This window comes from Diabrotica virgifera, chromosome 6 (assembly GCF_917563875.1).
Source record: "Diabrotica virgifera virgifera chromosome 6, PGI_DIABVI_V3a".
Taxonomy (NCBI): domain Eukaryota; kingdom Metazoa; phylum Arthropoda; class Insecta; order Coleoptera; family Chrysomelidae; genus Diabrotica; species Diabrotica virgifera.
Window position 1 is genome coordinate 22,294,110 of NC_065448.1, and position 27,956 is coordinate 22,322,065.

At 32.7% G+C, this 27,956-nt stretch overlaps 2 protein-coding genes across 2 annotated transcripts in view; one reads left to right on the top strand and one right to left on the bottom strand.

Moving 5' to 3' along the window:
• LOC114331450 (DNA translocase FtsK 1-like) overlaps positions 1-16,788 on the top strand; it is a 34,049-nt gene extending 17,261 nt beyond the window's left edge. The window contains exons 3-4 of the mRNA XM_028281037.2: positions 15,903-16,059; positions 16,216-16,788. Coding sequence (XP_028136838.2) covers positions 15,903-16,059; positions 16,216-16,712 — 654 coding nt within the window. The 3' untranslated portion in view covers positions 16,713-16,788. The remainder of the gene's footprint in view (positions 1-15,902; positions 16,060-16,215) is intronic.
• Positions 1,118-26,823, bottom strand: LOC126887377 (ice-structuring glycoprotein-like). The gene is made up of 4 exons (XM_050654836.1): positions 26,667-26,823; positions 21,162-22,028; position 19,834; positions 1,118-1,959 (listed from the first exon to the last, which is right to left on the bottom strand). The coding sequence occupies exons 1-4, from the start codon at positions 26,676-26,678 to the stop codon at positions 1,205-1,207; spliced, it is 1,635 nt and encodes a 544-aa protein (XP_050510793.1). The 5' UTR covers positions 26,679-26,823; the 3' UTR covers positions 1,118-1,204.
• Positions 26,824-27,956: the final 1,133 nt, after the last annotated feature.

The window sequence follows — 27,956 nt, forward strand, 5'->3', positions numbered from 1 at the left end:
TGAATGAAATGATAACTCGGGTATAGCAGAGCAACATTGGTTTATGTCAGTAAGATCATGCACCGACGCTATATTTATAATAAGGCAGGTGCAAGAGTAATACTTCTAGGAATATCCAAAACAATTGAAAATATCTGCCATAACAATACAATAGAAGTTAAAGTAGAAGAAGAACTATCTGACCCAAATGAAGCTGACAATTTGATAAGATAGGTAGATTCTTTAACAGGTAAAACACTGAAAAAGTAAGAACTACAAAAGGACACCAAATGGTAGAGAAACAACTAAAAATAATTTGCTATGCAGACTACGCTAGACTAGGATCTCAAAGTAAAAATGATTTACAACGTATGCTGCACCAATTAAATATAATCGCCAAAAAAGAAGAAGAATAAGTACTTTTTAATAGAATTTTAATTATACTAGCTACCCCATACGATGACGAGTATCTTCTTTTGCCCTTTAATTCGTCCAATTTTGAACATGGGCTTCCCCCAGTTTCCTCCATTCGCTTCTGTTTAGGGCTTTCTGTTTCCAGTGAGTTCCTCCTATCTTTTTAATGTCGTCTCCCCATCTCATCTGGGGTCGTCCTCTTGCTCTCTTTCCTGTCCATGGTCTCCATTGTTGTATCGTGGTATTCCACCTATTGTCCGTTTGTCTAGCGTTATGACCTTCGAAGCTCCATTTTAGCCTGGCTATATGTTGTCTTGCGTCTTTGACTTTTGTTTTATTTCTTACCCAGTTGTTTTGTTTTTGTTTGTTAATTTTAGTCATAACATTCCTCTCTCCATGGCTCTTTGTGTCTTCATTATTTTTTTTCATTATTTTGGCGAGTATGCAGTCGTACAAATATAACTAGACGGGAAAGTGAGAAAAGGAGACACTTTCTCGCCTAAAATATTTAACCATGTCTTCATAAACTTAACATCTTAAGAAGAAGCAATAGATCGTTTATAAAAATAACGGTTACAACAAGAAAAGAAAGTTGGATATAGTAAAAAGACTACAATAGATGAAAACATGAGTCATGTATAATAAGCCTAATAAGCGCATGGGTAAGAAATAAGTCATTGTTATTGGTCTAGAACCAATTTGTAAGACAAGAAAAAGTTTGAAATATAATAAAACGGATCTTTATTTTTATGGCAAAAATTGTATTATCTAATAAATAAATATTTACAAAATGGTTTTCTTACAAATTAAATTAGTGATAGTATGAGGGTGCAGCATATCCTAGGGGAGCAGAATGAGCATAGGCAAGTGGAGCTGCTACTTTGAGTGCTGGTTGAGCGTATGCGATTGGGGCGGCAATTTTGGCTACAACTGGTGCTACTGCTTTAACGGCAACTGCGGCTGGCTCCTTGTGTACAACTGCATTGAAGCCATTGTGTTCATCAGCGGTGTATTCTACGGTACGTTTGCTGCCATCGGCTTCAATAAGGGAATAGCTTCCATGTACAACATCACCGTGACGAGATTCTTGTTGGCTTTTGCTGTCTCCTGTATGGGGATCACTTACAGCATATCCAAAATCATAGTTAGCTGGTGCTGATGGTTCTGCGTAAACTGCTTTAGCAACGGGGGCGGCATAAGCTACTGGGGCAGCTACTTTAAGGGCTGGAGTGGCGTAAGAGAGAGCTGGAGTAGCGTAGGAAACAGCTGGGGCTGCATATGACACTGGAGCAGCTATTTTGGCGATGGCTGGGGCAGCGGCGTAGGCTACTGGTGCGGATACACTGGAGTATGAGACAGCTGGGGCTGATGAGTAGGCTACTTTAGCGACTGGTGCGGCGTAGGATAAAGCTGGTGCAGCATAAGACACAGGTGCAGCAAATTTAGCAACAGCTGGTGCGGCGTAAGCTACAGGTGATGACACACTTGAGTATGATACAGCTGGAGCGGCTGAGTAGGCTACCTTAGCTACTGCTGGAGCTGCATAGGCAAGTGGTGCAGAGTAGGCTTCTCCGATGACACCAGCACGGGCTACTGCGACCAATGCGGCGAAAGCAATAAACTGTAATAAAAATTGTATATTAGTTTGCTTAATTCACTTTGTATGACGCTTTATTAGTGTATATAATATACATATAGCACGTACTAAAGTAGCAAATACAATCAACTGAAAAAATAGTTTTATTTTAATAGATATTTTTCTGTGTATGATTTAACTAATTTAGTTCAGTAGTTAATAATTATTTGCAAAATAATGTATTAATGCAAAAATTCCGTTAAAATGGAGAATGGAAAATTCTATGTTCGGGAAGCATTCAATAACTGGAAGAAAAAATGAACAGGTATGGGGAACAAGTCAAATCTGACATATCTTTTCTTCGCAGACGATCAAGTGATTATGGCAAACGATGAGTACGACGTGGACTATATGATTTGAAAAGTAACTGAAGAATATAAAAATTGGGGACCGACCATCAATATTAACAAAACGAAATATCTTAGAATAGAAGACGAAGAAAGACACTCACTCTCGTTTAGACATTAAAAAAATGTGAAGAATTTTAATACCTGCGGACAGTGATACTCAAGAAAGGAACATCAAAACGGAACATTCAGCAATAAATACAAAAGGGCCGAAATGTACAAACACTAAACTCATTACTCATTGCTTGGGTCTCCTAAAATTATTTTAAGAACAAAAATGAAAATCTACAAGTTGGTTGAAGAACCAACTTTAACGTACGAATCTGAATGTTGGTAAATGGCGATGAAAAAAAAAATAATAAAAAACTGGAAAGGGTATAAATTGACTGTCTAAGAAGAGCGGGTCAGGTATCCAGACTTGATCACCTCCCAAATGATGAAATAGGAAGAATAATAGGAAGGAGCTACAATACCGTAGCGTAGGTAAAATAGAATTTAAACAACTTTTATGGTACGGGCATGTAATGAGACTGAATGATAAACAATGGTCAAAACAGGCTTTAAACTATGTTCCATGAAATAGAAGAGCGAGAGGTGACCAGCATTAGATAGTTTACCTGAATATAGACCAAAAAATAAAAAAAAATAAAGAAAAAGATAAATCAAATACGCTTCTAAATACACAATGTACAGATATTAGTAAAAGTATACTTATGACATTAAGTTTATTTGTTCTACTAATTTATTAAAAAATAAAATTAAACATGTAATGTTTGTATCATCTTAATTAAATAAAAAGTGAATAGACCATTATCAAAATAATTGCATCAAAATATATTTCGAAAAAAATATTTCAGAAAAAAAATGTACACAATACATAATACGTAATAATAATGTATATTATACATATACCAATACTAGATTAACTGATTATACTATACATGATGAATAACTTACTTTGAATGCCATGTTTTGTGATTGTGACTGTGTGTAATGCATTTGCGAATTCGAATTTTATAGTAGACGTACCGCGGAGGAGGCGTGGTGAATCAGCGGGACCAGTTTTACAATAATAATTACATTTACAAATTATTGGTCGGCATATTTTGGCACCCTGAGCAAATGAGTATCAATAGAGTTTTTATTTTAAATTATACTATGAAAAAATACTTTACTAAATAAAACTAATTATTTAGATGACACGATTTATAAAATTAATATCTAATCAAATAAATTATTTTCTACGAGCGTGCAAAAATGTCTACTTTCGCGCACGCATTTTAGTTTAGAAAGTTTCACTTTTCCGCACGCGTGTTACTTTTCCGCACGCGGTTTTTACTTTTCCGCACGCGTGTTAATTTAGATATGTTAATATGGCCTTAAAGTAACTATAATACATGCAATAAACTAATATTTAGATATTATTTACTAATTTATTTCAAATATATCTTATTGTGTTCCTGTTTTAATGAAATTAACGCGACAATTCGATGAAATAAAATTATTTTGACATAATATTCGAAAGTCAAATCGGTAGACAATAACAGTCGTTTTGAATCATCGTCATGGAAACCAAGATCGTCGTCATGCTAACTAATTATATTGAAAGTTTGGTTTTGACAACCTTGTCAAAGAATTAATTTGTGTATGTATTTTCATATTAATTGAATTAATTGATTAAGATTTGGTAATTTTTTAAAGACTCTTAGAAAAAATATTGTTCCTAACTCTTGCAGAAAGTCTCTTTTCCGCACTCGACTGCTTGCCGAACTCCCGCTTCGCGTCGTTCGGCAAACTGCAGTCGCGTGAGGAAAAGAATGACTTTCTTCACTTGTTAGGAAAATTACTATCTATATTATCATTGAAAATAGTTGATTATAAAAATGCCACAAGGAAATAGCTTCAGAACAACATTAATCAAATAAAATTACAATTTGTACCTACATAAAAAGCAAAATGTGATTCCGTACAGGTTTAAAAGATATACTTTCAAGAAAGTATATGACTGAGATAAGTGGATCTTTGTTTAAATAATGAAAAATGGGGCAATGTTTGCACAAAATTTACTTTTTTAACTGCTGCGGCAACGTAGGGTAATTTTTGAAAAATTTGTTTGTATAATAAAAAAAAAATTTCTAAAAATTTTGGAAAAATTTATTTTTTCCGAAATAACTTTCTTTCTTCTTATGGTGCCTATCCGTTACGGATGTTGGACACTAACATGGCTATTCTGACTTTGTTGACTGCTGCCCTGAAAAGTCCGGTAGTGGTTAAGTTAAACCATTTTCGCAGGTTATGCAGCCAGGATATTCTTCTTCGTCCTGGACCTCTATCCCATGCACTTTACCTTGAAGTATGGTCCGAAGTAGGTCATATCGTTGTTCGTTGCGCATTATATGACCCAGGTATTCCAGTTTGCGACGTTCTATGGTTACGACTAGTTCGCGCTCTTTACCCATTCTATGTAGAACTTCTTCGTTGGTAACTCTGTCTATCCAGGAAATCCTCAACATGCGTCTATAGCACCACATCTCAAATGCTTTGAGTCTCTTCAGTGATGCTTCAGTTAAGGTCCATGACTCCGCGCCATATAAAAGAACGAAGAATACGTAGCATTTTCGTAAACGAACTTTTATTTCCAGTTTTATATCGTGGCTGTTAAAGATTTTTTTCATTTTGACGAAAGCTGATCTTGCCTTCTCGATCCTTATCTTAATTTCCGTCGATTGGTCCCACTGTTCATTAAAGTTTGCACCCAAATAACAAAAGTTGGTGATTTGTGTTATAGGTTTTTGGTTAACTAGTAATTGACCAGGCGGTATCCTATTTTTGCTTTTAACCATGTATTTGGTTTTTTTTATGTTAAAATTAAGCCCAAACCTGCTACTTACTTCTGCCACCCTGGAGACAAGTATCTGCAGACCTTCAAGGCTGTCTGCAAAAATGACAGTATCATCAGCGTATCTTATGTTTTATGTTGTTCAATCGTTCTCCGTTTATAAGTATTCCCTCGTCTATGTCCGTTAGCGCTAGGTTCATAATGTGCTCTGAATATGTCTTGAACAATAATGGGGACAATATACATCCCTGTCGCACACCTCTTTTTATCTTTATGTCGTCTGTTAACTGATCCCCTACTCTAACAGCTTCAGTTTGTTCGTAATAGATATTGTTTATTATACGGCGATCTCAGCTGTCTAGACCAATTGAATTTAATATTTTCATCAGTTCGTCATGTTTTATTCTATCGAACGCTTTCTGGTAATCAACAAAACACACATATATATCACAATTCACGTCTCTACATCTTTGAAAGAGAACTTGTATTGCAATAAAATAAAAAATATTTAAATAATATTAATATATCAAAAATATAATAATAGTATATTATTTAAATAATAATAAATAAAATAAAATATTTAAATAACTTAAAAAGTATTAGTGATACGAAAAATCTCAAGGAATAAAAAAATGTAAGTTCTACTGTTAAAAATATGCTAGTTTCAGTTTGCTTTTCCGTAAGACAAAAAAAATTGGTAAAGATATGGCTGTTCAAAGTTTGCATACACTCGTGTGTAGTGATTCGTTCAAGCCCTTTCAACTATATCCCATTCAAAAATAAGGACTTTAAACGGGAGAAACTGACAGATCATATAAAAAACTATGAACGCGAAAATTTTCACGAACTTTTTTACCAAAAAAAGGGGGCCAACTTTATTTTGAGCGTAACTCGCTTATTTTCAAACAATTTAAAAAAGTTTAAATGGATTTCCCGAAAAGTGGTTAATTTTTCAGTGATTTCACGTTGAAATATTCGATTTGTAATTAGATGAATTAGAACATATTTTTCATGAGCTACAACTTTGCTTTTACTCAGTTTATAGACTTAACTGATACACCATGTTTTTAGTTTTTTCATAAGCTATAATTTTGCTAGGAATATTTTTTTCGATAAAATACTTACTTTTTGAGTTATTTGCGGAAAACCGTCTGAAAACGTGTTTTTTTGTCGAAAAATAAACATTTTCAATCGGAAATATCTCGAAAAGTATTGACGTACATAAAAAACTCTATAGAACAAAAGTTGCTTATAATCAGCCAATTTATCTGGCTTATCTTGAACGTATGTTTTGTCACCCCCCGAGAAGGGGTAACTGTAACCCCCCAAGCAAAAGCAACCAACGGCACAAATTCAACTTTGAAGTGGAGGGTAAGTGGAACCTAAATCTAAATTTCCATGGAATTAGGAGTTGCTCCTGAAAATTACACGGTATCGCTGTATTTCCCGTTCATTTACTGGGCTATAGGTAAAAATTTTACTTTATCTTACCTTTAAGCTTTCATGTAAGACTTACTTAATTAAATTTGACCCTTAATTCATTTAAATAATTATAAATGTCACTTTTATACGGTCTCATTTTTTTTTGTTTTTATTTGTATTTCCCAACCAATTCGTTTTGCTTTATTAGTCTAGAGAAATAAGATTTTTCTCGTGACACATCCCCCTCCGGGCCGAAACTAAATTTCTTAAGTTGTATGGACATCTATAAATAATGTCTATAGGTTTCCTGCAGCCGATTTTGATGATATACATAGTTATAAACAAATGAAGATCAAAAACGGTAAATTTTAGCTTTTTTCGCCTATTACTAAAAAGTGAAGTGAAAAACGAATTTGAGAATAATAAACTCATAAATCGTATAAAAAACTTCAATACGGCTTTCGCTGAATATGTCTATCCTTATTTGTTGCTTAGAAAATTGCAAAATAAGTCATAAATTTGGAGATTTTATAAATGTTCATAACTTATCTAAAAATTAAGTTGGAACCTTCTTATTACACGGAATACTGAGACTCCTGAGACTGTGCTTAAATTATATTTTATATTTTAAAGCAATTGGTCAAATAGTTTAAAAGTTATTTAATTTGTTACATACTTCGGACAGTTTATGAAAGAAGAACATTCATACTACTACTTTAATTAAAAAAAAAAATAACAGAAAGTAATTTGAAACAATGTAAAATTATTTTGCAAAAACATATCGATTTTTTGCTTACTTAAAAACAATTAGAATAACTTTTTAACCGTTACCCGTAGAAAAATTATTTTTTCATATTTAGGAAGACTGAATTTTATACACATTTCGAAAGAAAAACAATTGTCCTAGGACAATTAGGAAAGAAGTTAGTCCCCTGTTTTTTTTAATTCACATGATTTGCGAAATAATTTTGCAATATTTAGATATTTTTAACTATTTAGAATGGGAAATAAGCCACAATATTATTAAAAAATGATTTTTATTAACGTTTCGACGCCCAAATCGGGTGCCGTTGTCAAAATAACGTTATAAAAAAAATAAATAAAAAAATAACGTTATAACGTCGAAACGTTAATAAAAAATCATTTTTTTTTAATAATATTGTGGCTTATTTCCCATTCTAAATAGTTAAAATTGTAAAAATGCCACAAGAAAATAGCTTCAGAACAACATTAGATATTTTTGTCATTTTTTTTTAATTATTTTTTTCAATAGAGTAAATCTCCTTCTTTCGTAAACTATTTAAAGTATTACTTTAACTTCATCACATTGGGATAAACAAATTCAATAACTTTTAAACTATTTGACCAATTGCTTTGAAATTTAGGGTATGATTTATGCACCAGAAGTCTCAGCATTCCGTTTAATAAGAATGTTCTAAGTCGATTTTTTCATAAGTTATGAATATTTATAAAAACTCAAAATATATGATTAATTTTGCAATTTTCTAAGCAACCAATAAGGATAGACATATATTCAGCGAACGCCATATTGAAGTTTTTTATACGATTTATGAGTTTATTACTCTAAAATTTGTTTAAAATGCCAAACTTTTTGGTAATAGACGAAAAAAGCGAAAATTTTCCATTCTTTGATCTTCATTTGTTTATAACTATGTATGACATCAAAATCGGCTGCAGGAAACATATAGGTTATTAATATAGATACTACTCAAAAAATTTGGTTTCGGCCTGGAGGGGGTTGTGTCACCAACAGGATATTTTTTTTCCTTATTTCTCTGAACTATATACGGATAACGCAATTTCTCATGTAAAATAAAATATTCATCATCATCATTCAACCCGGATCTATCCACTGCTGGATATATGTCTCCTCAGTCTTTTCCATGCATTTATGTTTTGTGCTGTTTGCATCCAATTTTTATCAATACGTTTTATGTCATCAGACCATCTGGTTGGCGGACGACCTCTACTTCGATATGATTATTGTCTTCGTCTCCAGTGTATTATTCGCTGTGTCCATCCGACATTCGAGCTATGTGTCCAGCCCAGTTCCACTTTAGGGTCATAATTCTTTCTATGGCATCCGTCACTCATGTTCTCCGTCTTATCTCCCTGTAAAGCGATCGAATTACGAACAGGGAGAAAATAAAATATTATAGTGCTTATAATGCAAAAAAAATGTTTGCAAAGGGTCTAGCCGGGTAAGATGATGAAAAATGCCCCCAACTCGATTCGAATTCTATATAGGTCCACCGTTTAGCACAAATAGAGAAACTTACTTTCTGAAATTTTTAGCCCCCTAGGTGGTCCCGAGATGCATCTCGAGACAGCCAAAAACGGTTTTTTCGATTTTTTAGTTCTTTCCGCTCAGATATTAAAAATTCTGCCTCTGTTATTCAGAAGAACGGTAAAAAGTACACAAAAAAATACGATTTAAAAGTTGGCCAAATCATATTATCATAACCTAAAAATTTTTTGAAAATTTCAACGAATTTTCCTGGGCTAATTTTTTATTACAAAAATCTGAAAAAAATCAGGTTGTTTTTTATTCAAAAGATACAAACTCTTGAATTTTTTTATATTTTTTAAAGTAAAATTGCGCTCACAAAAAAATAAAACCTAAACATTCTTCTTTTCTCGATTTAAGATGTTCTAGGACCTCTGGGAAGCCAAAAATTTGCATGAGGGCATAATTTCCTATCCGTTATCGAAAATATAAGTAGCGGGGCTGATCGGTGCGGGGGCATTTTTGACCATCTTATCCCGCTATAGACTTTGAATTACTCCTCTAAGTTTAAAAACAGGGTATAGTATATTTCGATATGTATTTAGGTCAGAAGAATACGCTACATTATTAAGCTTTAAGTTTAAGAGTATAGGCGCAAAATTTCGGTCCAATTGTTTTTAAATGCTTTCATTTTTTACGAATTTTCAGAAAACTAATAAATATCTTTGAAATATTTAATTGCAAAATGAAAGAATACATTTTTACCAAGAACCAAAAGTCCCTAAAAACTTCTATAATGTTTATTTTAATAAGTTACATGGGTGAAAAAAAGAGAAAATTTAGTGTGTTTTTTAATTTCAAACATCTCATTCACAAAAAACTTTTTGTTAATTCTAAGGGACTTTCCGCCCTCGGTAATAATAGTAGGGGAGGAAAGTATGCTAAATTTGCAGTCACTCGAGCGCTTTGGGGACCTATTGGGTTGTGATTATTAGGTCCCAAAACCAAAAAAAGTTAAGCAAAATTTTCCATTTTAGTGGGGCCTTTCCATTTTTAAATTTAATTTTTCATTTACAACAATCGTTTTTTTCGATTATAGCGATATCTATCCATAATTTGAAAAAATATTTCAATTAAAAGTTGCTTATTTTTAAGTAAAGATTCCAAATCTACAATAAAAATTTGGGGCTCCTATTTAAGATTGTAAAGTAATCCCCCACCCCACCTCCGCGGGGGTCGTGTTTAGTACCATTCGATAGATTTTTCAAAAATATTAAATAATTGTATTTTGCAGTTTTTCGATCTGATGTTTATTTTGCGAAATATCGGGGGATTTGTATTTAAAATTTTAAATTTACTCCCCACTCCTCTCCAAGGGGGCCATGTTTGGTATCATTCGATAGATTTTTGAAAAATATTGAACACGTATTTTTTAGTTTTTCGATATGACGTTTATTTCGCGAAGTATTCGCTTTTTTGTGAAACTTTTTGACCCTCCAATTTCCTTACGCTTACGCCCCGCTCAATTCGTCAGATTTTTGAAATATACACTGTTTTGCACGTACTTAACTTACCTTATCTTAATCTGGCAATTTCGAGTATTTTTAAGGATACATTTTTTTCGGGCTCCCCTTAACGAACGCCCCTGTGTAAAGAGCCAATATATATGGTCGAGGTACATCTGCAGGGTACCAGGTTTCTCCCCATATGATAATCTGACGCGCTCGAGTAACTGCAATAATTCCCACTTGGGCTCCCCTACCATAATGTAAGCTTTCACTCTATAGACCCCAGGTCGACTCAGCTTGAATAAAATATGTACCTTGGGTAAAACCAGGGGTAATAATAGGCGGTTGAAGCGTAGCACTGGCCTATTACCTTCCTTGTATACCGCAGGCCCTAGATATAGCAGACTACCCTGCTATAGTATTTTTACTACAAAAACGTTATTACGTAGGTCAAAATTTTTGACGTAAGAGAACTGTCAAAACATTAGAATGTGACTTTTCATTATTGCTATATTTATTACAAACCAAAAGCCGTGTCAGCAGTATAAAACGGGAGACTATTATAAGTTTTTACAAATATTGTTCAATATTTTACTTATTAATACATCCGGAAGAAAAGTGACACAACTCAAAAAATGCATAATTCTAGTTATATAGTTAAATTGACTCCAAATATCCTATAGTCCTATACTTTTACCAGGAAAAATGTCCCATAGATATCTACTACCAATTTCGACAGATGGCAGTAGTGGCATTATTCCTTTGGTAGTAGAATGAATACTTATATTCCGGAATAATGACACTTTTCAGTTGGGCTCTGACGTTCGAAGTGAACGTATCGATTTTTATCAAGAAAACCGTTATATTTTGAGAAGTGTCATAGTATTTTTCGGTGTGTCGACGGAAAAGTGAGATATTTAGATTTGTGTCGTTTTTCTTGAAAAGGTGAGTAGGTTTCTTATTACATTTTTAATAAAATATAGTCATATTTTGTGTTATGTAATTTCTTTCCATTACAGATAGGCCACTAAGAACTGCCCTTCAAAAAGAAGATCTGTTTACAGGAGGAATGTTATCATCTGATTTAAAAGGGAAACACGGACATCATGTTAAAGTCGCCGAAAACATAAAAAATGATATCAGAGAACACATTAAATCAATATCCAGAGTGGAAAGTCACTATTGCCGTGCCAAAACTGAAAAGCAATGTATTCGTGTATATAAGAGTGTAAAGCGTGTATATAAGAAGGAGGTAAAACAATTGCATAGGGACTATACTAAAATTTGTGAAGAGAAAAATCGACCGTTTGGAAACTACATATTATTGTACGCTCGTATTTTTAACGAATAATTTAATCTGTCTTTCTTTTTCCCAAAGAAAGACCAGTGCAAAGTATGTGTTGGATATAATAACGCTACGGAAGAGGAGAAAAAGGGTCTACAGATCAAGTATCAAGTGCATCGTGTAGAAACAAATTTATCTCGAAAAGAAAGGAAAACGATAAAAGTTCTAACAACACGGTTGCAGTCTAAGATCTTCAGGCGGTTTTACCATGCCCGTCTGATGGAGAAGCCTCATCCTTCTATTATGTTTCCAAAGTGAACGTTTATAATCTAACTATCTGCAACATTCAAACTAAAAATGTTCAATGTTATATCTGGCAAGAAGGAGAGGCTCCAAGAGGAGTAAATTAAATAGGTTCATGTATACTAAAATACCTCAATAGTTTAGAAATAGAGAAAAATAGGAATATTATATTTTTTTCTGATAACTGTGCAGGCCAACAGAAAAACCGTCTTATGATAGCTGCATACGTATACGCCATTTTGAACATCGATGAGCTGCAGAGCATAACACATAAGTTTTTGATTTCAGGACACCCTCAGAATGAGGGAGATAGTGCTCATTCAGTTATTGAACATTGAAGGCCAAATTAAAAGATCAAAAAGCTCAGGACCTGTATATATCCCTGATCAGTATGTGACGCTTGTACGCAGTGCTAAAAAATTTGGAGAACCATACAAAAGTTGATGAAATTTGTCATCAAGATATTTATGATCTGAAGCAATTAGCAACTGATATGATTTTAAACTCTTTTTCCAAGAATACTAATGGCGAACCCGTAAAAATTTCTGATATAAAAGTTTTGAAAATCACAAATATATATAAAAAGAATTCCCTGGAATATTGTTTTATAAAACCTCTTACCAGCAAGAACATTTTGGTACTGTGTTGCTATTGAATCAAAGAAAAAAAATATCAAACCAAAATTGAAAAAAGTTTACAAAAATAAAGTAGGGATATCAGAAAAAAGAAGAAAGGGCTGATGTCATTATTTAAAAAAAAATTGTATCCCCAAGTGCTATTTGCCATTTTATGAGTCTTTGTAGATCACTATTTAGCTACCTGTTATATTCAAGTATTTTCGTTTTATCAAGTGTTAGACATAAAATGTTTATTTTCTTTTATATGTTTAATAATATTTTTTTATACTAGTAAGATAATTTTCATATTATTATAAATAAAATTTCATTTCTCAAGTTAATACTTTCATTAATTTTTAAAAAAGTGACCAACATTTTAAAAGAAAAGTGACATAAGTCAAAATTTTCATCTTTTTTTCCTTGTTAAATCAGATATCATATTATTTTTTTTTGCTTCTTACACAATTAGAAACATTCGCTTATCTATATTCTTCGCTTTTGATTTGAAAATTTTAGCAATTACCGTTTAAAACTGACAGTTAAATTAAGATTTAAAAAATCTATTTTTGTCTCTCCTGAAAATGATGTTTTTTGACTTGTGACACTGTTCTTCCGGATGAGCGATATACATATATATCTATTATACTCTTAAGTGAACTTTAAATCTGAATATCTGAATAAATCGATGCTTTCTTGTAGAGGGTGTCGAAATATACTGATCACTTAGTAAGTAATTATAAAGCAGGTCCTCCCGAGAGACCACGCCTCTACACTGAAGCGAATCAACTATAAAAATCGAATTCGCAAATTCACTGATACAGTTACATTCACAACAGTCAAACATGGCATTCAAAGTAAGTGTACATTCGGTATATTATGTCTGTTGAGTTTGTTTTCTATCTTACAATCACTTGAACTTATTATTGTTCTGAAGCTATTTTTTGTGGCATCTCAATTTATACTATTTTATTTAAAAATAAACTACAATTTTACTTTGAAAGTAAGTTTATTTGTGGTTTTTTTGGTATTTTGTCGTTGTTGTTAAGGGTATTTTGATAATGATTTCTTAAGTGGAAATCGTTATCAAAATACAGCACAATGAAGTAAACAATTTGTTTTAATATAAAAAATTATCTTTAATTTCTTAATATTTTGTATTTTGATAACGATTCCCGAAGTGGAAATCGAAACGCCAAATATACTTAATTTCAAACTAAAATTGTTGCTTATACCCAACTAGAATAGTAAACTCGAACTTATTGGTATTTTAGTTTTTTTCTCGTATGAAATATAATTTTCCAGTTTTTTATGGGAATTTTACTCTTTGAATTAGTAGTGAATTTGTAAACAGTATTATTATTACGTTTATCAATATTATCTGCATTTTAAAACTACTGTTGAACATAATGGGTCATGGCTAAGATGACTGTTAGCTTTCCTCTTCTTTAAGTGCATTCTTTTCGTTTACAATTTCAAGAGTTCGTATTTATTATTTTGTAAAATGTAGCCAAGTTGTATATTTTAAGCGCAAATAAAACTTCAAATTCTTTATTTATTACAATTACCATATTTTTATTATTTTTATCTACCTTATCTTCTTCAGATTTTTTAAATATTCTGTCTCTTAGTTGAGGATCAGTTAGAAAATAGAAGCCTTATTTTACTTTACTTCATAATTTTCTTATTATTCTTGATCTTGTATTTTATTTAATTTCAATTAGTTTGCAAAATAATTTTATGTTTACGGTAAAATTTTTTGCGGATATAAAAAATGAATTGCTAATCTTATGTATTTCTATAAAAATTTAATTATTTTTTTTTGGACATATCCTTTTATTCCTAGTAATTATTATGATCCTTTATTTTTAAAAATATCTATATTTTCTATTTATTGCAATACAAGTATTCCTTTTTGTAGTACTACCTACTTTTTATATAATTTTTTCACCGTTTATATCGCGTCCTAATGGTGACATTATTATTTCTTGATTAATTTTACATTGAAATTTGGCGGCCATTGCATTTTCTACATCTTTTCTCCACGACCGTCTTGGTCTAAATTTTCTTCTACTGAATCCATTTTTATATCTTTTTTGCCATCTATGTTCAGGCATTCTTTGCAGGTGTCCATACCAATTTCGTCCGATGTGTCCATACCAATTTCGATTTTTATCCGAATTTCTTCATTCGTCACCTTTTCTATCAAGTTTAGTTAGCCAGCAACATCGTCTCCCATAGTTTTTCCATTGCTTACTTTTTTGATTTGTTACTTTGATTTATTTCCCAGAGTGCGGCGCCATACATCCCAATACTTCCTATTATTGTTGTATAAATTATCTTTTATTCTTTTTTGTTATGTTATTATTCCACAATGGTTTATTTAACTGTGCAATGATTGCTCTTGCTTGGCCAATTCTGGAATGTATTTTTTCGTCACTCCGTGCTTTTGATTTTATTTGAACCCCCAATAACTTGAAGGTTTCAGTTGATTTTATAGTTTCCATTTAAATTTTTAGGCTTTCTGTTTTTTCTCCTACAAATAAGTACTCGGTTTTTTGTATATTAATTGTGAGGCCCCACTATTTGAACTCAATTTTCAGTTTTCTAAGTTTACACTCTATATTCTATATCACTCTCGTCTTTGACAAGAATGGCTCGGTAGTTAGCGGAGTTGTCATGTACAATCTCTCGATTGGGATGGCCATATTGCAGTACTTCCTTCTCCATAATAAAAACGCCTGATTCAGATATATTTTGGAAAGTGTACAAGCCTTGCTTTAGACCCTTACTAATTAAAATTTCAGTGGTTAATTATTGTTTCTTATCCATAATTCGTAAATATTTTTTCACCCACTGTTAGTTAGTATTTCGTGATTTTTCGCCTCTTATAGCTTTTGCAGCTCAATAAGAAGTAATTGAAGTATTTGGTTTTTAATCTGCTCAAAAGTGATTAAGTCTTCTAGTTTGTTTTGTTTCATATGTTTTGTAATACGATTTCAAATTTTTTCGCATTTTTGTCAGTTTTTGGTATGTTCGTATATTTTATTGCTGTATGTCGTGAAATGTTATAGTGAAGATTGACGGATTTCTTCTTGAAAATAATTTCTTGTAATATATTATTTTTTTCTCTTTTCTTTTTTTGCATAGCCAATTGACCAGAATATTTTAAATTTATATTCACAGATCTACAATCAGAGTTCGTACATTAAATTCAAACAATAATTATTATTATTTAGATACAAATTATCTAATAAAGCACCGTAAAAAGTAAATTATGTAAACTAATATACAATTTTTATTACAGTTAGTTGCTTTCGCCGCATTGGTAGCAGTAGCTCGTGCTGGTGTCATCGGAGAAGCCTACTCTGCACCACTTGCCTATGCAGCTCCAGCAGTAGCTAAGGTAGCCTACTCAGCCGCTCCAGCTGTATCATACTCAAGTGTGTCATCACCTGTAGCTTACGCAGCACCAGCTGTTGCTAAATTAGCTGCACCTGTATCTTATGCTGCACCAGCTTTATCTTACGCTGCACCAGTCGCTAAAGTTGCCTACTCATCAGCTCCAGCTGTCTCTTACTCCAGTGTATCCGCACCAGTAGCCTACGCCGCTGCCCCAGCCTACGCCAAAGTAGCTGCTCCAGTATCGTACGCAGCTCCAGCTGTTTCCTACGCCGCTCCAGCTCTCTCCTATGCCGCCCCAGCCCTTAAAGTAGCTGCCCCAGTAGCTTATGCCGCTCCTGTTGCCAAAGCAGTTTACGCCGAACCATCAGCACCAGCTAACTACGATTTTGGATATGCCGTAAACGACCCCCACACCGGAGATAGCAAAAGCCAACAAGAATCTCGCCACGGTGATGTTGTACATGGAAGCTATTCCCTTATTGAAGCCGATGGCAGCAAACGTACCGTAGAATACACCGCTGATGAACACAATGGTTTTAATGCAGTTGTACACAAGGAACCAGCCACAGTTGCGGTTAAAGCAGTAGCACCAGTTGTAGCCAAAATTGCCGCCCCAATCGCCTACGCTCAACCAGCCCTCAAAGTAGCAACTCCAGTTGCCTATGCTCATTCTGCTCCCCTAGGATATGCTGCACCCTCATACTATCACTAATTTAGTTTACTAATAGAAAACTATTTTGTAAATATTTATTTCCTAGAAAATATATTAAATATATTTTTTAATTGAATTATTGAAGCTTTAATTAATTTAATTACTATGTTTACATGGCATTGAGCCACAATTAGGTACTGGTGTAATGAAAATTAATTAACATTTTTAGTTAGTTAAAAATGTAATTTTTATTACACCAATAATTGTGGCTCAATCCGAAGATTTCTCTCGTGTCACTGATCTGGCTAGACAGACGACAGTTGTTTTGAGTAGTATGGATCTCTATAACAAAAACCTATATATATATATATATATATATATATATATATATATATATATATATATATATATATATATATATATATATTATGTTTTCTGCATTTGATATTTTGGACTTAAGAGCGTGGCGCAAAATTTCGGCTGTAATGCTTTTTAAATGCATTAATTTTTTTTAATCCTGAGAAACCTAATAAATATTTTTTAAAAATTTAAACGCAGAATGAATGCATACATTATTACCTAGGGCCAAAAGCCCCTTACAATAAACAAAGTGATTTTTTTGAGTCAGATATTTGAAATTAAAAATCACACTCAATTTTTTCTCTTTTTTTTTCACCCATGTAACTTATTAAAATAAACATTATAGAAGTTTTCAGGGACTTTCGATCCTCGGTAATATGGTAATCTTTCATTTTGCGTTTAAATTTTTTAAAAATACTTATTAGTTTTCTCAGAATTCGAAAAAAATTAATCATTTAAAAAGAATTGTACCTTAAATTTTGCGTATACTCCCGTAATTAGTTTTTTTTTGTATTTAGCTAATGCCTCGACAACTAATGGCCATTGGCATGGTAGGTACGGTGAATTTTTGCAGTTAGGTACCTAGTGTCATGTGTAGTGTGTGTGTTGAGTAAGTGTCTTGTTACTTTGCAAAGTCGACGTCATTGTCTTTTGCAAAGTCAATTGTCAGTTTTTTTGCCTATCAACAAAAAAAATAAGCATTTAAGAGGAAACAGGAGCGATCAACGGGAAGCGAAAACGCGTTCCAAGATTGCGGCTGTAATTTTGAATAATTTTTCGAGATATTTAGCACACATATTCGTAATATAATAAAGAATGGCGGTACAGAGCCCAATTTGAAAAATATATTAATATGTGGAAATTACTCTGTAATTAAATACAATATTAAAAAAACGAGCCTGTACCGCCATTAAGCAGAACAAAAAAATACACTTTCTTCAAATAAACTTTTTTATCCGATGCAAAATACACTTTCTTCAAATAAACTTTTTTATCCGATGCCTAGATTTGCCAAAATGACACAAAATCTAGGCATCGGATAAAAAAGTTTATTTGAAGAAAGTGTATTTTTTTGTTCTTCTTGATGGCGGTACAGGCTCGTTTGTTTAATATTGTATTTAATTACCACAGTAATTTCCACATATTAATATATTTTTCAAATTGGGCTCTGTACCGCCATTCTTTATTATATTACGGATACGTGTGCCAAATATCTCGAAAAAATATTCAAAATTACAGCCGCAATTTTGGAACGTGTTTTGGCTACCTGTTGATCGCTACTGTATCACCTTAAAACAAACTTGAGAGTAACAAACGTACCTATTATATAAGTAATAAATAAAACTTCAAAATGAGCAGTAAGCAGAATTGCTATTTTATTTTTTAATCAAAAGTTATTCCGGTTCAAAAATTGCACTTTTTCGATTTTTTGAAAGTTCAACCGTGTTTATCTCGAAAACTATGCGTCCTACGAAAATACTTGTAAGATCGTTTTTTGCTGAGAATCACCCAAAAAATACAAAAAAATGTTTTGTTTTGCGAAAAATCGCTGCTATGTAATTCCTCAAGTTCTTTGTTTATAACAATCTTATCGACATCCGGATCAACTGTTAACCAAAAAATTCGTGTTCTACGGGTCAAAATACATAAAAAAACTTAGGTAAGTCCATCTGAATTAAGGAGGTCGTTGTACCCTCCCTGGCGACAGGACTATATTACAAAGTTTCACTATTGCATTATCATAACCTGGATTTCCAAAAAATAAACTTTAGCGTTTCAAATTTTATTTGGATTTTTATTGGGTTTAATTTTTTTTTAAACGGGTAAATGAGTTGATGTCATCGTTAAGTAATAATAAAAATACGAAACATTCTCTAGAGGAGGAGGCGGCACATTAGGTCTTTGCACGCGGGCGGCCGGCCCCCTAGGATGGGCCCTGTCATGGAGACAAGTAAGTCAATTATGAAATAATGAATAACTCATGAGATTATATTTAAGAGAACATCCATTTAAAAATAAAAACTGTGTCTATTATGTTGATAAAAGTAATTGCCGTCATGTATGCAAACATTATTAAACATGGTAATTACATAACACTAAGAAATTTTTTAATTAACGTAACCTGTATGTTTTATTAGACCACTCATCAGCGGTAAAAAACTGTAAAACCGTGGAATTTTGAGAATCAATACCGATTATAATGAAAATTTGGGTTTAGGCTCTGTTGACACTCTTCTTCAAAATCTACCCTATGCCGAACTGCGCTTTTGCCCTGGGGGTGAAAACAACCCCATCTAGAGGATGAAAAGTTTTTAATCAAAATAACTATGGAAATCGATAGAGTGACCAATTCTGACTAAATTTTGTTCTATAAATTTTTTTTGGAAAAATGACATTTTCCAAGTTATTTGCGATTGAAACTACGCATTTTTCGTTGAAAAAACTCACGTTTTATAACCGTTTTTCATGAATAACTTAAAAAAAATTAATTTTATAGAAAAAAGAATTAAAAACAAAATTGTAGCCAATAATAAAACAAAGAGATTCGATTCTGAAAGACCTATGTAAACCCAATCACGACTGATTTATTGCTTTTTTAAAGGATGCTTATTTTCGAAGAACCTCGAAATGGAGAACTTTTAATGTCAAATAACTCGAATGTGGTGAAATTTTATATGAAAACTTCGGAGACATCTTTTAAAGTTCATTAAAAAGCTTTCAAATAAACTCTAATAAAAGTTTTTTGCATAAGAACTGACTGACTTATGACGAAAATAAAGTCGCTCTCTGCTTTTTTCTTTTTGCAATGTAAAAATTAAACCCTCGTCGTTACAATCCTAATATAAATGAATAGCTTCCTACTTGAAATTAACGTTGCAATTCTGTATGTTTTTCCCGATTTATTTCGACGAATATTTTTCTTGAAAAATGCAGTTTTTTCGAACAAAATCTTTAATTTTTAACTAAAATTTTAGGTTAGTAATTATTTATCGATAATTAAATAACTTGGTGATATAAAAGCTCTTTTGGTGTAGATTATACTTCCAGAAGCCTATGGAAATTGAATAAACAGTTTAGCAACAATTAAATTGGAAATTGGAAAGAACGGGGCAGGACGCTTCTTTTAAAAGAAAAAAACGTTTATGTAATTGCGGTGAGTGGTTTTTGAGATACAATCGGTCAAAGTTGACCGGCATGTACGGTGAAGATATAAATATTAGGATTGTAATTTTTGAACTATCACCTTTTTATTTCGGTTCTCTTTCTCCACACAAATTTTCATATCTTTAAAAGACTCATAACATATATTATAATAATAAAAACTATCGATATTACGAGTAAAAACTACCAAAAATAATACCAAAATTTCAATCAAAAATAAGGTTGGAGACAATGGAATCTCAAAGTTCAAAATTGAAAAAAGTTCTCAAATTGAAAAAAGAAAAAATCTCAAAAGTTAAAAAAATACATTTTCTCGGCTTCACATGGAGCAATTTTCTTCATCTTTTTTTTGTTCCCAAGTAACTCGAGTAGAGCCATCTGACTAACGCATTAGTAAATGTCAAAGCTGCTTTTGTTTTGTTATGATAAATTTATTTATTTATTTCAACAAAAATTTTTAATTTGTTTAAACAAAGATTGTTTAAATAATTATACAGCTTTTAAATGAGAATATTTGTATTTTAAACGTTAATAGGTACACTTGTGGTAAGTTCATCTAAAAAAGTCTACAATTGGAAAAAATATGTAGTTTTATTTTCTTATAAATAAATTAATTTATTATACCAAATCCAAAGGGGAATGGGATCCCATTTTTTCAAATTGTGGTACTTTAAACCTTGGACCACGGCTCTGAAGATGGCTCTGTAAGCTGAAAGAGCTCTTTTAAGAATTTTACACACTTCAAAAATACTTTTCTTTTTCCCATTCATTCATTTTTATGGAATAATTAATAAAATAAAACATAAATATATTTGTTGTAAAAATTTATCAACTAAAAAAATAAATACATCGTATTTACAAGGCAATATCCGTCAGAATGTTTACTTAGTGGTAGTATGGAGATGCGTATGGAGAAGCGTATCCAAGGGGAGCAGCTACTTTAAGAGCTGGTTGGGCGTAAGCGATTGGAGCGGCTACTTTAGCTACAACTGGAGCAGCTACAGCTTTGACAGCGACACCAAGGGGTTCCCTGTGTACGACAGCATTGAAACCATTGTGTGGGTCAGCGGTGTAGTCAACGGTGCGTTTTGTACCATCGGAATCGATGAGGGAGTAGCTGCCTTGGACAACATCACCACGACGGGATTCTTGTTGGCTTTTGCTGTCTCCGGTATGGGGGTCGCTTACGGCATATCCAAAATCGTAGTGAGCTGGTGCTGATGGTTCGGCGTAAACTGCTTTGGCAACGGGAGTGGCGTAAGCTACTGGGGCAGCTACTTTAAGGGCTGGGGCGGCATAGGAGAGAGCTGGAGCGGCGTAGGAAACAGCTGGGGCTGCGTACGATACTGGAGCAGCTACTTTGGCGTAAGCTGGGGCAGCGCCGTAGGCTACTGGTGCGGATACACTGGAGTAAGAGACAGCTGGGGCTGATGAGTAAGCTACTTTAGCGACTGGTGCGGCATATGAGAGAGCTGGAGCGGCGTATGATACTGGAGCAGCTACTTTGGCGATGGCTGGGGCAGCGGCGTAGGCTACTGGTGCAGATACACTGGAGTATGAGACTGCTGGGGCTGATGAGTAGGCTACTTTAGCGACTGGTGCGGCGTATGAAAGAGCTGGAGCGCCGTATGATACAGCTGGAGCGGCATATGATACAGCTGGAGCAGCTATCTTGGCAATAGCTGGTGCTGCGGCGTATGCTACGGGTGCTGAGATACTGGAGTATGAGACTGCTGGGGCTGGTGAGTAGGCTACTTTAGCTACTGCTGGTGCAGCGTAGGCGAGTGGTGAGGAGTAAGCTTCTCCAATGACTCCTGCACGAGCGACTGAGACAAAAGCGGCAAATGCCAAAAACTGAAATAAAGTAAAATTTAATTAGTATTTCTAAATCATATCTTATTTAAAACCTAAATCATAATTTGGTTTTATGTTTTGTTGTGTCATGTAATATATTTTTTTTAAAATGAAGTATTTGAATGCTGAAAAAGAACAAACATAAAAATCAGTCAAAATGTAATTCAAAATGTTTCAAAGATTAAAGCAAAGAAAATTAGATCTCGCTTACTTTAAGTACCTAATTAAATATGCTTTGATATGCTTTTGATGTCAATTGAAAAATATGCTTTGGAAACTAAAAGGAAACTAAAAAACTACAACAAATCGGAGACTATAGAGTATGTAATATATAGCGGAAATAAGTAAGACAATAGAACTCATAAGAAAAACAGGTTAATAAGAAGTGAAATCCTTCAAAGAAAATAATAGATAAAGTCGTTTTAAGAGAAAGATATTGTGTGACTTTTATTAGTCTTGAAATTATGAATGGCTTCTTCGGAAAACAAGAGGTTGGTAATTGTGTATATTAGAGCCAGCGAACTAGATTTATAATAGAATACATATGTGTAAAAAACAAAGTAGAGAGATAGGTAGATAAGATACACAAAAGTATTTAGAGAACAGCAGATTACCTCAGACCATTTTTTTGGTACTTAACACTTACCAATTAAAACATATATTGGATATATCTATTAAATAGGAATAGTATTGTTTTATGAGAAAAAATTAACGGCAGAATTGGAACAGTTAAAGACCAAATATAATAGTAGTGAAGAATATCGGAATAAAAAAGACGATTTGCAAAAGGAGAAGGACGATGATATCATCTGACCATTTATAAAATAAGTAAAGCATACTTAGCTCAAATATTTAGCATGAAAATCACATTATTACTCTCTGTCACTGACCTGCCCTGATGACCAATGAAAAGTCTATAAGTAACGAAAAAAATCAAACGAAGAATAATTCTAGAAAACAAGTGGTATTTTGGGCTGGGTAGACACATGAAGAGTAGAAGCTTATACCAGAAAACAAAAATAAAATTTAAAAAACACTGTCAGTGTGGATATGTCAGAAATGTGGACCATCTACAAGACAGATATACAGGGTGTTTGGTAAAGAATGGGCCAGAGGTTAACCGTAAATTTTCGAAGTTAAAATAGGTGGATTTAAGCTAACTTACCTTAGTACGAAAGTTGATAATAACCGAAATACAGGGTGTCAAAGTTAAACTTTTATTTTATTTATTTTTGAATATTTCCTGACAGGCATATGACAACAACACGAAATTTGGTAAGTGGTGCTGGTACTATACACCCTACTAAATTATGTTACACAAACGTTTCTGGCTACTATCAGAGGCGTACGAAGGGAGAACGTGAATGGATAACCCTTGCCAAATTCTACGCCATTAGCAATTTCTACTTTAGTGCAATTTTTGGATTCTCCAATACTTTCTATGTAAATAATATACTCTTGATTCGCAACGATAAAGCGATTACTTTTCGAGATATCTGAAGCTAAAAACGAAGGAGCACAATACATTATTCAAAATAACTCTGCCTTTTCATTTTTATCGTTACAAATGAAGAGTATATTATTTGCATAGAAAGTACTGGAGAATATAAAAAGTATGCTAAAATAGCAGTTACGTCAGTGGCGTAGAGTTTGGGAAGGGTCAACCCTTCACTTTCCCCTGTATTAACCAGAAAGGATTAGTTAACATAATTTAGTAGGGTGTACACAGTACCTACGCTTTCTGTCGAGTATCACAAGGATATGTCAAATAGTTTTAAAGTACCGGGCATTAATAATTCTAAAGTTTTAAATAAAGAATAAATTATTAAAAAAAAAATAATACTTTCAAACAATTTGACATATCCGTGTCAAATTTGGCAGAAAGTGTAGGTACTATACACCCTACTAAATTATGTTAAATAATCGTTTCTGGTTAATACCAGAGGTGTAGTACAGGGGAAAGTGAAGGGTTGACCCTTCCCAAATTTTTAGCCTGCTATTTTAGCATCATTGTTAGATTCTCCAATACTTTCTATGCAATTAATATACTCTTCATTTGTAACGATAAAGTCATTAGTTTTCGAGATATTTGAAGTTAAAAATGAAAAGGCGCAGTTATTTTGATTACTTAATGTATTATGCTCCTTCGTTTTTAGCTTCAAATATCTCGAAAACTAATCGCTTTATCGTTACGAATGAAGAGTATGTCATTTACATAGAAAGTATTGGAAACTCCAAAAATTGCACTAAAATAGAAATTCCGCCAGTGGCGTAGACCTTGGGAAGGGTCAAGCAATCACGTTCCCCCGTCGTACGCCTCTGGTATTAGCCAGAAACGTTTATTTAACATAATTTAGTAGGGTGTACAGTACCAGCACCACGTACCAAATTTCGTGTTGTTGTGCTATGCCTGTCAGGAAATATTCAAAAATAAATAAAATAAAAGTTTAAATTTGACACCCTGTATTTCGGTTATTATCAACTTTCGTACTAAGGTAAGTTAGCTTAAATCCACCTATTTTAACTTCGGGATTTTACGGTTAACTCATGGCCCATTCTTTACCAAGCACCCTGTATACCTCTCGTTCATATTTGAAGGATTCAGAGAGGAATATGCGGTGGCATCTCTTAAAACAGTATTTGGAGGAGGAGGTACAACCATGAAATATACTACAAATACAACTAACTATATATCTGGTGTACCTGGTGGTAAAGACGTGGTATCTCTGATAAAAATAGGAATACTAAGATGGATAGGACATCTAGCAAGATCACAGCAGAACAACATTATTGACGATGATACCACGATATTGCAGAAAATCAAAACCCAATAATACACACAAAAAGAAACTGTATGGGAGACTATACTAAGAGAACCAGACGAGACCACTGAAGACATATGATTGGATACAAAGTAATAAATAAACTTAACACACAAGAAGAAGAAAAAAGCCATATAAATAGCATTAAATAAAATGATTAATTTAAACATTTCAAAAATTATAGTTAAAAAATATGCAGTGGACGCACACAAATTTACGGTTTTCAATAAAAATACGGCAATGGGAATGAATATAAAATATATAATGACAAAAAAATTATTTTCATAAAAATACTATGTATTTCCATTTTCTCTTATAAATTAATGACCTAGTGATAGTTATACCTACAAAATGTATATAGCAACTTAAAAGTGGCTATGAGAACTACTAGATGAAAATATTTGAAAGAAATCAAAACTAGTGTTTCGAAAGTGTGTGCGTGTGTGAAGCTAGTGTTTCAAAAAATCAAACATTCATATACCAATAATGAGAAATGTGAATTTTCTTATGATGTGATCTGGCATATGAGATCTAAAGTAACATTTTCGAAGAAAAATCTAAATGCAGTAGCATGCAGAATTGAGAATTGAGAATTGAGAATTGAGAATGTGTATGATAGAAATAGATAAAGAAGATTGTAAGAGATATATATGAGAGACTACTATTAGAGCATGTGGAGAGAGAATAACAAACTTCATATAAAAGTAAAAACGCATTCGATTTTATTGTTTAGCCACGCATTAGATTTATTATGAATAGTGTTGAATTAGATAAGATGGAAATTACAAGGTGACATTTGCTGGTGTTTAATGTATGCTTAAAGTGATTTAAAGCAAACATTTAACACTTTAACAGCAGAAACAGTCCTTGAAAAAAGGTTTAACACTTAGTAAAAGAATAACAACGAATCTTAAATAATCATTTAAATATTTAGTTACTGCTACAAACAAAAATTATATCTTTGGATGTTGAAATGATTGTAACAGATCAGAGGTCTAAGTATTTAGTATAGGTGATACAGGGATGCGAAAACAGCTGGATATACATGTCGTATATTTACAGAGGGATGGAAGGCATGTGGTGTGTTGTATGGCAGAAAAACTCCAATGAAGCTGAAGGGAAAATTCTATAAAACAGCCATAAGGCCAGCTATGATGAACGAAACTGAATATTGGACAGTTAAAAAGAAAGAGTAACAAAAAATGCATGTGGCGGAAATGAGAATGCTTGGCATGGATGAGTAGAGTGATATAAGTTGAGGAACACTAAGCATTATAAAAATAATTATAAACTCGATATCCATACAATAAAAACAATAGATAAAGGTAGATACGACAGAAATAGCGATATGAAGAAAGTCCAATTGAAATAGCGCTGGGAGATAAATAAAAAGTAACAAAGAATTTAAAATATTTTAAAAAGGCTCAAAATATTTTTAAATACCATTTACTACTATGTATTACCGTATTTACTAATGTAAAATACACTAGACACGTTAAAGAAAGTGAGAGGAAAACAAAAAATAAAATATTTGTAATAAGAATAAACAATACCAATATTAGATTTTCAATTTGGAAAATTAACAACAGAACAATAAGAGAAATGAAAATTCTAAAATTTTACAGAAAAATGATATTGTTGTATTCATGTTGTATTATAATTATTAATGTAGAAGAAACGACTAAGAATTAAAAGAATATAAGATATGCAAACATAAACGACTAGATTGAAGCAATGATTAATGACGAACAAAACTCTCGAAAATCTCATTACTACAAATCGTTCACTTATGTATACACTGATTAAAGATACTCACTTTGAAAGCCATGTTTGTGAGATGTGAATGTGACTGTGCGTTATCCTTTCTGAAGTCTACTTTTATAGTAGTTTAAATATCGGAGTAGAGGCGTGGCCGATTGCCTGGACCTGCTTTATAATCATTCAAAGAACTGATCAACATATTTCGACACCCCCGAGCAAGGAGGCTGTATGAGTTAATTGTATCGATCTCATTGCCCTAAAACAAAAATAAGTTATTAAATTGTTATTTCATGAAATTGCGTTGAAAATATGACAAGTTAATCTTTTTTGATAAGTTTAATCTTCATCGAAAATCTTAGACGAAAAAGGCAGCAAAAAAATTATGCAACAATCAATTGTTCGGCCGAATACGATGTGTTACAAATTTATTTTCAGAAGAAAAAGGGAGTTTTCAGAAACTTTTTTCTATTTGACATCATTCTTCATAGATCTTTATTTGACAATGATTAAGAATACAAGTATTTATTGAATGTACGTATCTATAGTCTATGTATTTCGTGCCAATAATATTACATGTAACAAGAACTATAATAAATGTTCTATCTACAAAAAATATTATTCCTAAATATCAAACTGCATTATACTCTCAAGAGCAGTGGCGGCTGGTCAGAGGAGGCAAGGGAGGCTTAGCCTCCCCATAAATTTTTTACACACGTTACACTCTTTTGTTTACTTTGCTTCGCGTTAGAAATATCGCAAAAAGTTATTTGAACAAGTTGTTCCAAATAATATTCTAACCCCACATACCAACTTTCAGCACAAAATTCGCACTATTAGTTTTTTCATTATCTGTAGTCAGGATCCTAAAATTCGCAGAGGAGGTTAAAAACGTCAATGCTTGTAAAAAAATTTCGCGAGTGTTGAAAAATAAAATAACGATATCAAACTCCTGCAAAATGGTTATAATTTATAATGAATTTAAATGAAGCGCAAAAGCAAGAGCAATTGCCAAACTCAAAGAAGGTTGGTTTCTAAGACAAGTTGCTGCAGATTTGGACGTGAGCCATATGTGTGCATATGGAAAATCAAACAAAGATTGGATAATTTGGGATAGATATAAAATAAAATCGGTACTTTCAAACGAGACTTCCTTGTTTTCATTATTAAGACCATAATCCATTCTATTCAAAAAAACTTCTTTTTATACTTTCCATTTTGTTAAACTTTGTAAAGTATATTTGTATTAGGTATTTTAATTTTTTAATTTTAAATAACCTATTTTAGGTACACCACTGGTAACGTCATCATCATCATCATTGGCTCGACAGCCCTTTCTGGGTCTTGG